Genomic DNA, 14,854 nt, shown 5'->3' with positions numbered 1-14,854 from the left:
TGCAAATTTTGAAAGACAGCTCTGAAAAAACAGCAAAACATTAGTTAGTATTTTAAAAATGAATCACCCACGGTTGCAAAATGTGGTTCAACTCACAATTGACTTCAAAAGAGTTTGAGGTTAGCATGTTAGTAAGATAAATACAAAGCAATTATTTAATTACACTAAACTGTTTATGGTAGCACTTTATTTTACAGACCTGTTCTGCATGTACATATGTTCTTATTATACAATAACTGGGTTATAACTAGGTACTAACCCTGAACCTACCCCTAAACCTACACTGTAAAAAATGACCATGATTTTAACAGTAAAAAACAGTAAAAAAATGCTGCGGTGAAAAACTGTCAATTGGTTTACATAAAGTTTCCATACTATATACGGTGAATAATTGTAATAGATCTAATGGTACATTTAATGTAATTTTACGGTAAAATACTGTTAAATTCACAGTTTTTGGAAGTGAAAAATAACAATTCATTGTAAAATTTACAGTGAAAAACCGTAAATTGACATTCCCACAATTCCCTGCGTGACACTTCACATTTGATATATTTTCGTTGAAATAACTCTGTTTCTTCTTAGTTTTTCTCATTTTTTTCTAATCAGTTATGTACATTAGGGTTTTATGTTACATCTAATGTTGTTAAATTAATGTTTATTGCATTTTTTAAATTTCATGCATGTTACCATGATGGTGTTTAGTGTGTGTGTGTGTGTGAATGACACTGTGTGCACCTTCTATATATTAGTATTGTCCTCCTCAGCTTGTGCTTGTGATGAACTTTGATTCATCATGTGACTCTTATCACCACTGTGTTTGGTGACTGTCAGTGTATTATAAAGGTACAAAACAGATATTAGTACTTCATTAGGTTGGTAAATTAACATTATATCAGTTAATGAAATACGTTATTTTACCGTAAATTTAACAGATTTTTTTTACGTTGCTACTGTATTTTTTACGGTAAAGTTCTGGCAACCACAGCTGCCGGTTTTTTACCGTAAATTTTACTGGGATTTTTTTTTACAGTGTAACCTTAACCCATGTAGTTACCTTATATTACCAGCACTTTCTTACACTATAAGTACATGTACTGTAAAATAAAGTGTAGCCTTTTTATCATTGCTTGTCGGCATCAAATGAAATATAAGTCTATAATCAATGTTCCTCTCACCTCATCTGCCATTTTGGATTTACTTATTTCACTAAGCATTATAAAAGATATATGCCAAGCCTTTTGAATTTATGTATAATTTAGTTGCCTACATTGTGGAACAGCATTTGTGTTTATGATGCCTTAAAATGCTGCCTCTGTAGACAGCTCACTAGGTTTTGGAACAGAGCCATAATGAATACATTTAATGCATGGTTACTGTCTAGTAATGGATGGCAACATCTTATAGTGCTCACTGCTGTTTATGAAAAGATTTAAAAGGTGTTTTCTTTATAGCCTTGAACAGCCCACTGGACTTTATTGCGTGTGGGCACAGAGTCAGCAATGTCTTTCTCTTTCTAGCATTCCCAGTCTTCTGCTTTGCCCTCTTATCAACATGTTTGTGATGTTTGGAAGTTTTTGACATTTTTTCAGATCCGTGCTGTCATTCATTCAGCGATATACTTCTCCTCTCTCTTGCAATAGCATTTTTTGCCAGTATGTCTTGTCTCTCTCTCTCTCTCTTTTCATTATTTTTTGACCAACACCGATTGCCCCTGACCTCACCATATCATCTGATCGCTGTGTGTGTGTGTGTTTCCTCATTACATGATGGGGGTCCAAAGCAGACGGCTACAGGTGGTCGGAGGATGTATGAGGATTCAAGGCGTGCCGTTATCGGCACACAAAATTTCCTCCGGTATCTTCCAGCCCTGTCACTTCAAAGTGTCTGTGATGGATGGACGGGATGAGCCACTGAATGACTGTATTGGCTTCCTCTTGGTGATGGATGAAGGCTGCTCTGTCTGCACTCTACAGTGCAACTTTAAAATGCAGTTTAAAAAGTGTCATTTCAGAGCAACAGTGTAGATCCCTGTGGAGTACTGTTTTCTTAATCCCGCTCCCGCTGAATTTCGGACCATTAACGCCCGCTCCCGCAACGTGTTTGTTCCACTCCCGCCCGTACCCGCAATGTTTGTATCTGCTCCCGCCCGCACCCACAAACATTCTGTTACAGCTTGTAGAAATTGTGAAAAAATTACACAAACATTAGGGCTATGCAAAACGTTCAGAATAATAGATATCAGTTTAATTTAATTAAACTGACCAAAGTAATTCTAGCACCACAAATTGATGTACACTTAAATGTCCTCATGAAATCAATTTTTTTTTGGCTTTTATTATGAATCTATCTATCTATATATCTAAATATAATTACCTCATAGAATTAATTCAATGAATGGGATCGGATCGAGGGCTATAATGAACATTTCTCTCTCATAATACTCGCACAAACATCAGACATTTGTGTGTCTGTGTTTGTAATCCTTCCGAGTGTGAGACGCCATTACACGCCATTGTTTTTTTTATGCATGCTTGTACATTGCTGTCTGCTTCGTGTCTCTGTGCCAACAGTTTGAGCTCTAGTGATCACTGTTAATCTGTTTTAATTGTTATTTTCCACCACCATGATTGCATATGCATATATGCATTTTGCTCTTGCCTCCTTCCCTTTCTCTTTCTGTCTCTCCTTGCTGTGGAAATATGAATGTGTGCAGTTCCCAGGTTCCCAGTAGAGGTTATCATCAAATTATATCTCTACAGCACAAACACAGACACGCACATTCACACACCACGTGCCAGGCACCCAATGAGCCTGCTGAGAAATTAGTGTTCACTAACTATTTGGCAGTTGGCATTAATACAAAATGCTTTTTTCTGATGCAAGTTTTTATTATTAATGATGGATGATGTTACCGCTAACTTTTAGAACAAAGAATTGTAAATTACCTTTCTGTGAGCATTTTTTTTTTTTTTTAAATAAATATGTGACTTTGTGAGTTAAATTCCCTCTTTATAACTATTAACAGCATTTGTTCAAATTTTAAATGCACAGCATTCATTGGCTCAAAGGTTTTTAAAAAAAAATAAAAATAATTTGTTTTATCAAGTTCTGCACCTCTCATACACTTTCTGAAAGATTTGATTGACCTGGTTGTAGAGGTATTCACAGGTCCACTTGAATCCGGAAACCCGAGGTCCGGGTCAAGACTCGGACATGGGTCAAGACTGATATTAGTAGCCTCAGGTCTCGGGTAATTTAAAATAAATGTGCTTTTACTAAACAGACCTGAGAAAACCTGTTCCACTATATGTTTCAGGTGTTTAACAATATCGTATTATTAAAAACAAATACATATTAAATAATTATATGACAACATTATTATCCCCCTTCTTCTCTGTCAATATGTGCTTCTATGTTTATATTACCAAACCCTCCAGGATAGGCTACTGGTGCATGCAGCAGCAGTATGCATGCTCAACATAAACCCTAACCATTCAAGAGAATGAGTGTGGGGATTTGCTTCTTAATATTAACATAAATATAAATTTCCTGTCATTTGAGGTGGAACATAACACTTATGAGCAGTTTTTCTACTTGGAGGTGCTCGCCCAAGCGGAAAAACAATCTGCTGTTGCCAGATCGATTACAGAAAACCATCTAAATGCAGTTGAGGCCAAACTAATCAACTAAATCAAATTAACAAAAATGAAACCATAACTGTATATTTTCATGTTTTTTCTCAAACAAAACAATTTGTGAAAATCCATTCTCCTACATTTTTGACATACAATAAGTAGGCTATAGGCTACATTATCTGGCAACACCGGTTAAAAACGTAGCTAATGTAAACGTTACAAAGAAGGATCGGAAAATGAATTTTATCTACAAATAAGGTAGGAAAATGGGCATACTTTTAAAGGTCCCGTTTTTTGTGGTTTTTTGAAGCTTTGATTGTGTTTATAGTGTGCAATATAACATGTGTTCATGTTTCACGTGTAAAAAAAAACAGTATTTTTCACATAATTTACTTATCTGTATACCGCTGTTTCCACTGTCATAAAAACGGGCTGATGACTTCCTTGTTCTATGAAGTCCCTCCTTCAGAAATACGTAACGAGTTCTGATTGTGCCAGCGGTTCCTGTGTTGTGATTCGACAGCAGCTTAGCGCTCCTTGCCTGGAAAGGTCACGACTCTTACCATAACGTGGAGATGCACGCGCTCAGTGTTATTGTAAACACGTGCTGCACATAGTTTTACATGTGGATTATAATTTTTGGGAACCGAGTCAAACATAAATTGTAACCATTGATCTCTAAGTACAGCGTCCCTGGGAAGGCCAAACAAAGGTGATTGGACTGCGGGATGAAAATAACAGCGTTTCGACGACATAGCGACAAACACACTCTACAAACGCAACTCTTGCTCTTCTCCGTGGGAGCGCAACAAGACCACACCCCCTTTTTTTGTGTATTCCTGTGGGCGGAGGTTAGTCAAAAAACTGTTTTAGTGACGTCATTAAAGAAGGAAGTAGAGGGATGTAGTCCAAACTGGCCGTTCGATGTAGGCGACTTCTGTTAAATAAAATATCTCGCTTGGCATTGAACTTTGAGCTTTAAAATTTTACAGATTTTATTTATACTCTAACAACAACATTACACACTAACTAAAGTTTGAAACATGGGATCACGAAAAACGGGACCTTTAAATCTACACCTGCCGTGGTGTCTTATTTGTCATCTCTGATTTTGGTCTGTGTCATCCACGGTTGAAAAAGTCCCCGCTTTAGGCCCGCCGTCTGACGCCCCCCCTGCAATGATCTGAAGGACCCACCGCTCCATCCTCAGAATGCGATTTAAATGCGGAAAGCGATCTAAACTGAATGTGATTTCAACCGAGAAGGACTCCGCGGATCTGATTTATGCCACCTCAGATTCAATTTAACACCTTTCAACACATATAGTTCATGATATAGTTAACAAGTTTGTAAATATTTTGGATAAAACACGGAAAAATAAAATAAAAGTGATAGGCTAGATATGTCATACAGCATTACCGCGCCTGCATGACACGTCACAATGGAAATAGGTTCATTCGGGCTCAGCTAGAACACATCCCCACAGAACTCCATCCCCCCACCCCGTTAGCCCCCCTGAGATTTATAAAAGCCTCCAAAGTCATCTTGCACTGGCGTGCGGGGCTGCAGGCTGTGCAGACACTGCAGCTTTTTACATTCTGGTCCAGTCGGATTCTAAAAAAATTTCATCGGGTCAGACTCGGGTCTGATTTTATCTAGTTTGTCTCAGGTCGTTTTTCTTTTTGAAAAAACAAATATGCATGTCGGATTCGGGTAAGAAGTGATTCGGGTCAGTTAGGTTCGGGTACAGATTTTATAAAATACATTAATTGTTATACTTTAATTTTCTTGTATTTAACCACAATGAAGATGAAGACGAGGAGATATGGATCTAGTTGCATCATATAACTTTACTGATCAAAAGAAAACAAAAAACGCGGTCCAACAATAAAAGAAGAATGGGACAGCTTTACATAAACATGTAATGTAAAGACAATACCAAACACTGGGCAGAACAAACTGAAGGCATGCATACACATGAAAACTAGAATTAAAATAGAAACAGATGTACAACATCTGTAACTAAGGTAACAATCTAGTGATGATAACACAGGAAACACAGGAAAACCAGGAATATACAAACTAAATATCCATGTAACACAAACATTTCAGTACTATTACCACACGGAAAAACATCTTTTAAAGATGGATGTGTTATTTGGGTTCTGGTAAATCGGGACCTTTGTGACAGTCTTTTCAGACAGAGAGAGCCTATGACTTTGGGAAATGTTGTCAAAACAACAAAAATACTTATAAAGTGGGCTGCTATGTTTTATTGTCGGCTTTCAGAGAGAAGATTTGACAGTGACTGACAGACTTCATTGCTAGCAGCAATGCCAGAGAGACTGGCAGAGGTAATTAACTTGTATGTCCACAGAGGGTGAACAATGACTGACACGCATTTAACTGGAACAGTGCCTTTAATTAAAAAAATTAGAATAAAATGCAGAAACAATAAGTGGCATGTTCAGATTTTGACCCAAAACTGTCACTATCTTGTTAGCCTCGATTTCCTGACTCTCTCCTTGACTCAGAACCCTTTCAGATTCGGCCGACCCGGTGTGGAGTGTTACTGTCAGCACGAGAGTGGAGCAGCCGTCATCCAGCTACAGTTTCTCATAAATGAAGTGAGTGTTTCACATTTTTCCCCGTCTTTCTGTGTTCTGCTCAACCTCATGTTGAGAGCCTATTCCCATGGAGCTTCAAGTGGCAGTTTGAATAATCCAGGATGAAGCCTCAAGAGGCTTAGATGATCCCTTAACCCAGAGCCTTTGCTGCCACAAACCCTCTTGTCCTCCAGAGTGGGCCTGGAGGGATCCTACAGAGGAAGCTGATATTACCATTTTCTCCCTAGAGTGTTGCCCACAGTCAAGACCACAGGGATCTCTTACATTAAGCTGTCTTGTAGATTGTGCTCCTTAGTGTCAAAACGATTAGTTCACTGTACTGTTTTTGAGGATATAACAGCACTTTGCTCTGTGCATTTGCCATTTTAGTCAGCATATTTCAGTTGTGCACTACAAAAAAGGATATTAGATGTTAGAAAATAATAAATATTTTTTAATGCATTAAATATATTTTGTGATGTTTAAATATATTGTGTTTATTCTTAAAATATGTGAAAGAAAAAAACACACAGTATCCTTAATAAGAATAAACATCTTGAAATTAGTTGGTCATTTTGAACAGACTTCTCAGCAGTCATAAGGAAGTTATTTGACACACTGTAAACATGATGGGGCAGTTTCCCAGACAGAGATTAAGCCTAGTCCTAGAATAAAATGGGCCTTTAAACCAGATTAACAGAAATCTGCTTTTTCTTTCATGGTTTAAAATAGTCCTAGACTTATTCTAGTCCAGAGTTTAATAAGCTGATTTCCTGGAGGAAGACTAGAGCTACTCCAGGACTAAATTGAGGCTTAAATTAAACCAGGAGGCAGGTTTAACTTCAGATTAATGTTGTTTTTCAAAGAAGACACATGTTTTACTTGGATATACAGTATATCGATATTGATATACACTATGTGTGTGTGTGTGTGTGTGTGTGTGTATATATATATATATATATATATATATATATATATATATATATATATATATATATATATATATATATATATATATATATATATATATATATATATAATTTTTTTTTTTTTTTTTTTTTTTTGATGCTGTTCACTTTATTTAAACAGTTTATTTTGATTTAACACCATTGTTTTTGGTTCAAATGTCATTGCTTTATGTTAAATTGACTTGAAATGGTTACTAGAATTCACTTGATGTTTTCATTTTGAAATAACATGTTTCAGTCAAGTAACCCAATCAAACAGGACTTTCTCTTCCCATCATGCTTTGCACCGGGCTGAATTGGGAGAGTAAATGTTGAAAAAGTGTTATTTTATGCATTTTTTAGAAAGATGAGAATATGGAGAGACTTCTTACTGTTTATTGTTCTGTTATGTAAAAGTTTTTGTAATGTTAGTTTTTTTTTTTTTTTTTGGAGATTACACAGAAAAATCTCCAGAGTTAAATCAACTCTGCTCAGAGTACATATGGTCCCTCTCTAAATAGTGTTAAAATAATACTAAAGCAGAGTTAAAGTTAATGAGATAATTAAACAATTAATTAAGTGATGATTGTGCATTAGTGATGAACACCTGCTGTTAACAAGCAGAATCACTGAAGAAAAGAGAAACACAAGAACTACATCCGACTTCAGTCACAGCCTTATTAATTGCTTAATTATTTCATTAACTTCAGTGTTACTTTAACACTATTTAGAGAGGGACCATATGCACTCTGAGCAGAGTTGATTTAACTCTGGGGATTTTACTGTGTACCGTTGTGGTGAAGTGTTGAGCTTGTGCTTGAGTTGAGACCTGCTAACAAGATTTGCCTTTTTTATATAATGAAACAACCACTATGATAGTGCTTTGGATCAAACCAGTATCATTTCTAGACTGCCATCACTGATTATCACATGTGTAAACAGTTATGTTTAGTTTGTTGCTATGTAAAGGACAAAACAAAAGCATTAATAATCATAGGATTATTATATATATAGAATTCATCTATTTAAATAGAATTCATTACAAACAGATTTCCAGGCATTACGTTTTTTTTTTTCCACAGCTGATGTATTTTGCTTGCTTTAAAAGAACTGTCTCTTGTTTAGTAAAGTTTTTTTTTTTTTTGGATTGCAGTCTTTTTCTGCTGCCATTGTTTTCCTTGGATTTGCTTCTCAGTTCCATGCAATTTTAAGCTTTTCTTGGTTCATTCCATGCTTTCTAGGCAACCTCTCTCATGCTAATTCAGATGAGCACAGTTGGTTTTAAATTAATCTAGTTTATTTTAATTCAGGACTCCATGGTCCAGGTTTTAGTAATCTGTACTTAATCTGTGTTACAGAAAGCCATTTTTTAAGCCACGATTAACTATTCTAGATTAAGGCCTATCCTGGCTAAACCCTGTCCAGGAAACCGCCCCGATATCTATTTTTAGACCCTTTGGATGGCAGTTGCTTTTATCCAAAGTGACTTGAAAATGCATTCAAAATGTGCTTTTTCTGTAACTGTTTTTCATGGGAATCAAACCAATGACCCCTACTTTAGTAGCACCATGCTCTCTCAGTTTAACTACTGGAAAGCTTGAATTAACACTGTCAAATAATAATATAAAACTATTCAGGATGAAGAATAATGCATTGCTTGACATTAGACCCCAAAAAATTGTTTTTGGGAAAATGATTAAAACACATAAAACTGCCATTTGTTTTAGCTATTTACTAAAAGCAGTGTGAATGAAATGATTCAATCACATTTTATTAGTTTATGATAAAAAGTATGTCATTTTATCATGTCAAAAATAATTGAAATATCGTATACTTTTTTTTATTTGAAATGATTATGTAAATAAAATGCCTTCCTGGTCTAAGAATGAATATCAAATGTAATGATTAAAAATAGTTTTGATTTTTTTTGCTGTATGATAGTTCTATTTTAGGTGAGAGATGTGGTTGAAATGGTTGGGCTTCATTGGGTTACTTCACCATTCATTAGTGCATTAGTACACATTTTGTGTATATATTTTCAGTTATTGTTTGTTTGTGGCTCAGCAGACCAAGCAGAGCCAGTACAGACAGACAGACACACACACACACACACACACACCTGGGACAAAGCACAGACTCTTGTCTGTTTTATATTCAGCCTCTATAACCAGAGAAAAGGCAGTGTCTGTGTGTATTTGGTCTGAATATGCCAGCGCCTAGATGGAAAGGAGATATTTTGTGGTAGCATTCCTCCTCCTTCCCCTCTGTCTGTCCCACCCACACTGTCTCTCTTTCGATTTATTTTTCCACTCAGTTCTGTCTCTCTCACACACACACATATATTCACCTCCCACCACTGTATCTCGAATCTTCCAGCCCTCCAGAAATGTTGCAGAATGAATAGGTTATCTCTTCCAAAGTATGGTATGTGTCAGGGGCATTTTTCTCCAAGCAGACAAGACAGGTAGGGCCTCTGACGAAAATCTGGATGTTAATGAACAACACAAAAATGTAAAGCAAATATAAGCTAGAATAGTGGAAAAAAACACTGTCAAACAGCAACATCAGCTAATAAAGTTTCAAAGGGAGGTAGTTTATTGTGTTTTCAATGAGATCGTGTTGCATTCGTATGAGAAGGGTAATGGGCATTGCTGTGTTTGACTGATTACCCTGCCAGTACAAAAAAGCAATGCAAAAAATGTTGTGTGTGTGTGTGTATATATATATATATGTGTATATATATATATATATATATATATATATATATATATATATATATATATATATATATATATATATAAAATTTGACTTTGTTGTGTCTTGGTTTTGATAATGTAAACATAGCATTCAAAAGTGTGTTTTTTTTTTTTTTTTTAATAAAAACAAAGTTCACCAAGGCTAAAAACAGTAATATTGTCAAACATTATCACAAATATAATTACAATTTAAAAATTATTACAAGTTAAAATAACTATTTTTATTATATTTTATACTGTAATTTATTCCAGTGATGGCAAATCTGAATTTTCAGCATCATTACTCCAGTCTTCAGTGTCACATGATCCTTCACATCATTCTAATATACTGATTTTGTGCTCAAGAAATCAATGTTGAAAACAGTTGTGCATGTGTGTGTGGATTTTCAGGATTCTTTGATGAACAGACAGTTCAAAAGAACAACATTTATTTGAAATATAAATCTTTTGTAACATACGTGTCTTTATTGGCACTTCTGATCAATTAAAAACTTACTGACCTCAAACTTTTAAATGGTTGTGTATATATGCTAAAATATCACAAAAAAATACTTCATAAGGACTGTTTAAATAGTGTGTATGTGTGTAGACATTAGTCAGGGTAGCGCCATATTTATTTTTTGACAGGAAATAAACCGAGGTTGTGAGGGATAGAAGTACAGTGTGTTCAATGGATTGTGCTGTTTGTTTAACAACAATCCGATTGTTCATTTGAAAAAAAAAAAAAAGTCTTTACAAAAAAATCGGACCCACTTTATATTAAGTGGCCTTAACTACTATGTACTTACATTTAAATTAATCATACAATGCACTTATTGTGTACATACATGTTTTTACATTGTACTTATATTTTAAAAACACCTGCATGTAATTACATCTGTAATTAATTTCTGTAATTACATTTATAATTACACTGTTGACCCATCCCTTAACTATTACACCTACCCTTAAACCTACCCATACCACCAAAGCTTTCCCTAACCTTACCCGTACCCCACCTCAATAGCTGAAAATGTGTTTTGCAATTTAATATGAACCCAATAAGTACATTGTAATTATTTTTTGATGTAAGTACATAGTAGTTAAGGCCACTTAATATAAAGTGGGACCAAAAAATCTCTCAGGAGACAAAACAGTTTTAAAAGTTGTGAAATGTAAAAATTACGTGATCTAGTGATCGCAGTGCGTGCCATTGTAAAGACTGTACGTCTATCCCTCACAGCCTCGTTTTCATCTGCATTAAATTCATTATGCTGTCTAAACTGACTATTAAAGGTCTATTTGTAACGCTCTCGTTCTCTGTCTTTTTTTCTTTCTGTCATGTAGGGGGCGCTGGTTAGCGCTTTGGCCGATGACAGTATTCACCTGTGGAACCTGCGACAGAAGAGACCAGCTGTACTGCACTCACTCAAGTTCAACAAGGAGAGGTCAGCCACGGTCACTTAATCTACACTTGCTCTGAGCGTGTGTGTGCATGTAGACTGCTGATCAGTGTTAGCGATACATGACTGTGTGTGTGGCAGAGCTGGTGTTGTGGAGTCTGTGGGCCCACACTCACATCTGATACCTCTGCTTCTCTCTTTCACTCTCTTATTATTCCAGTTGACTTCCACTTGCTCTCACTGTTGGCACCCAGGTGCAGCCCAGAACACAACAGTCATTTCTCTGTTGGTCGCATAGGGAGGCGAGACAACATGTGTAGTCATGTTTGCAAACAGTAGTGGGAAAAGAGCAAATTTGAACTAATCCAGACAGAAGCCTTATTTGACTCTTTTGAGGCATTTTTTTAATCAAATTATGATGTTAGCCAAGGTTTCCTGCAAAGTTAGCAATTTAGTTTTAGAGGAATATTTTTTGAAGAGAGCAAATTTTGAGGGTATGTTTACATTGCACATCAATTGTTTTTATTTCATCCCGTTTTCAATGACACATTCCCTTTAAAAGCATAAAAAGGTGCTTATTTCAAACAGTGTCCTCAACAGAGACATGTGTTCATACTAAGGACACTTCAATCAGTGTGGCAAGTATTGAAGAATGTGTGAGACCTTTAATCACACTCATAGCTATAGATCAGTGCAGGAAGGTTGTAACCTTCTGATTCGGTTTGGACAGCTGTTGACTCTGATAAGAGATGAGCCAGCCCTTCACTTATAATCTGCACTGCTTCTCTTGATGAGAGTGACAACTCGCCAACAGCGGCTTTCAGGGTCGAACAAATTTTTACCACATAACTGCATGTGTGTGTGTGTGCAGGTCTGTCTGCACGTGTGTATCTGCCTCAGAAAATACAGGCAGGGGTCATAGGTATAGAACTGATGTGTCTGTGCGCTTGACATTTAGAAAGTGTTTCCCTCTGCGACCTGCCTCATCCCTGAGGCTACAATGGGGCGGCTGTGCCCCTGAGTGCAAACAAAATGTCTCTGTGTTGAGCTATAAAGTTAATTTGAATTGGCGTTCAGAACCCATTTTGCTTGCGTAATGCGATGCATTTCTGAGTCATTTAATTTTAGACAAGTATGTATAATTAATTTATATAATTATTAATTATTTTTTTAATTATTAAAAGTATAATTTACTTTTAAATGTTAATTAAATTTTATGTTATTATATAAAATATTATTATATATTTATAAAAAAATTTAAATTCTTTAAAAAAAGAGACAAATTGTTTTTAATGGTATAAATAAAAATGATCAAAATATAGTATTTTTTATGAAAAAAAATATTAATGATTATGAAAATGTAACAAATTCATAATAGTGATATTTAGTGATATCTTATGAAAGAAATATTTATTGATTACAGATATGCAGCAAATACTTTGAAACTTTGGAAAACATGAATTGTTCATAATAAGATAAAAAAATAGTATATATATATATATATATATATATATATATATATATATATATATATATATTTATTTATTCAGACACCTTGAACATTTAATTCATACAGTTTTGGGTCCCACTTTATATTAAGTGGCCTTAACTACTATGTACTTACATCAAAAAAATAAGTACAATGTACTTATTGGGTTCATACTGAATTGCAATCACATTTGCTGCTATTGAGGTGGGGTACAGGTAAGGTTAGGGACAGGTTTGGTGGTATGGGTAGGTTTAAGGGTTAAGGGATAGGTCAACAGTGTAATTATAAATGTAATTACAGAAATTAATTACACATGTAATTACATGCAGGCGTTTTTAAAATATAATTACAATGTAAAAACATGTATGAACACAGTAAGTGCATTGTGTCAAATGATTAATTTAAATGTAAGTACATATTAGTTAAGGCCACTTAATATAAAGTGGGTCCCAGTTTTGTTCACTATAGTTAAAAAAAAATGGTAATAAAATATGACAAGATCTCAGAGTTAAACTGTCTCAGAAAAAATGAATCTTAATTACTTAAGCAAAATATGGTCATGTCAAAATGTCTGAATAATTTTTGTTTCCAAATTTTTATCAATTTTACTGGTAATCCACTGTATGAAGAATTTTTGGATATAATATGTCACAGTTTACTTTATTTTGCTATCCTCACTTACATAAATGAACTATAGTGTCCTGCATCCACTAGTAAAAATATATCAAAAATATTAAACATTTCTGAATAATTTTTGGTTTGACTGTAGTAATAATGTGTTTATTAAAGTTTACGTAGATGTATTTTTTTTTTTTTTTTTTTTTTTTTGAACAACATGAATTGTTCACAATAGGACTAGGATTGCTTTGAATTAAGTGAATGAAAAAGAATTCTACACTCAAAAAAATAACTCTTTGAACTAACATAAAAAAAATCATGGAAAGGATTTCCACATGATTAAGTTGCTTTATTTCAGCATTATGCAATTCTTCCAATTTAATGTACTTACGTTGGGTCAACTTAATTTATTAAGGTTGATTTAACTTATTTACTATTGTTGGGCACAGCTTGACAAAACAACTGACTAAAGAAGAATCTATGTAAAATAGTTATGTCCAACTTACTCAATTCAATCATGGACAGTGGTTCCACATGATTGAGACAAGTAAAATCCAATAGAATCAACCATGCTAAATTAACTAGAATCAATTGTGTTCATTTAAAATAAAACAAATAAAAAGCAATAAATAAATAGTTTTCATATACATTGATTTTTACAATTAATTCTTCTTGTTTAATTTTGTGATTTACATAACTTTTGTGATGTTCTGTGTTAGAAATCTAGATGTGATACTGGATTCATCCTAAATTGCCTTAACCAAAAACATTGTAAGCCTAAATTGATCATAAGTCCATTGGTGGCAATGGTTTAACAATCAACATAGGGTTACAATGCTTTTGGGAAATGCAACCCCGAGCACTACCACAGTGATTACTTTCTTATTAAAGTAATTTGAAAGTTTGTTAGCAGGTCCTCAACCCAAGCACAAGTGCAACACTTCACCACAATGGTAACCCTAAAACTATTAATTAACAGAAACTTTTAAATACCAACATAATAGAACAGTAAACATTAAAAAGTCTTTCCATTTTCTCATCTTCCTAAAAACCGCATAAAATAACACTTTATTTCAACATTAACACACCTAGTTCAGCCCCTTTGCAAAGCATAATGGGAAGTGAAAATCCTGTTTGATTGAGTCCTGGTTGGGTTTACTTGATTGAAACATGTTATTTCAATATGAAAACATCAAGTTAAGTCAAAGAGTAATCGTTTCGAGTCAATTTAACATGAATCAATCACATTTAAACCAGAAACCTGATACAATGGTGTTGAATCAAAATAAATTGTTTAAAGGTGCCCTAGAACTTTTTTTTAAAAGATGTAATATAAGTCTAAGGTGTCCCCTGAATGTGTCTGTGAAGTTTCAGCTCAAAATACCCCATAGAGTTTTTTTTAATTCATTTTTTTTAAC

At 34.6% G+C, this 14,854-nt stretch overlaps 1 protein-coding gene across 4 annotated transcripts in view; it reads left to right on the top strand.

Annotated features, from left to right (window-relative positions):
• Nucleotides 1-14,854, top strand: part of stxbp5a (syntaxin binding protein 5a (tomosyn)) — a 112,713-nt gene that overhangs the window by 34,735 nt on the left and 63,124 nt on the right. For all 4 annotated transcript variants that reach the window (XM_048206900.1, XM_048206899.1, XM_048206902.1 and 1 more), the window contains exons 3-4: nt 6,184-6,265; nt 11,274-11,374. In XM_048206900.1, coding sequence (XP_048062857.1) covers nt 6,184-6,265; nt 11,274-11,374 — 183 coding nt within the window. The remainder of the gene's footprint in view (nt 1-6,183; nt 6,266-11,273; nt 11,375-14,854) is intronic.

The sequence above is a fragment of the Megalobrama amblycephala genome, linkage group LG11, assembly GCF_018812025.1.
Source record: "Megalobrama amblycephala isolate DHTTF-2021 linkage group LG11, ASM1881202v1, whole genome shotgun sequence".
Taxonomy (NCBI): Eukaryota; Metazoa; Chordata; class Actinopteri; order Cypriniformes; family Xenocyprididae; genus Megalobrama; species Megalobrama amblycephala.
This window is presented reverse-complemented; position numbering and strand designations above follow the sequence as displayed.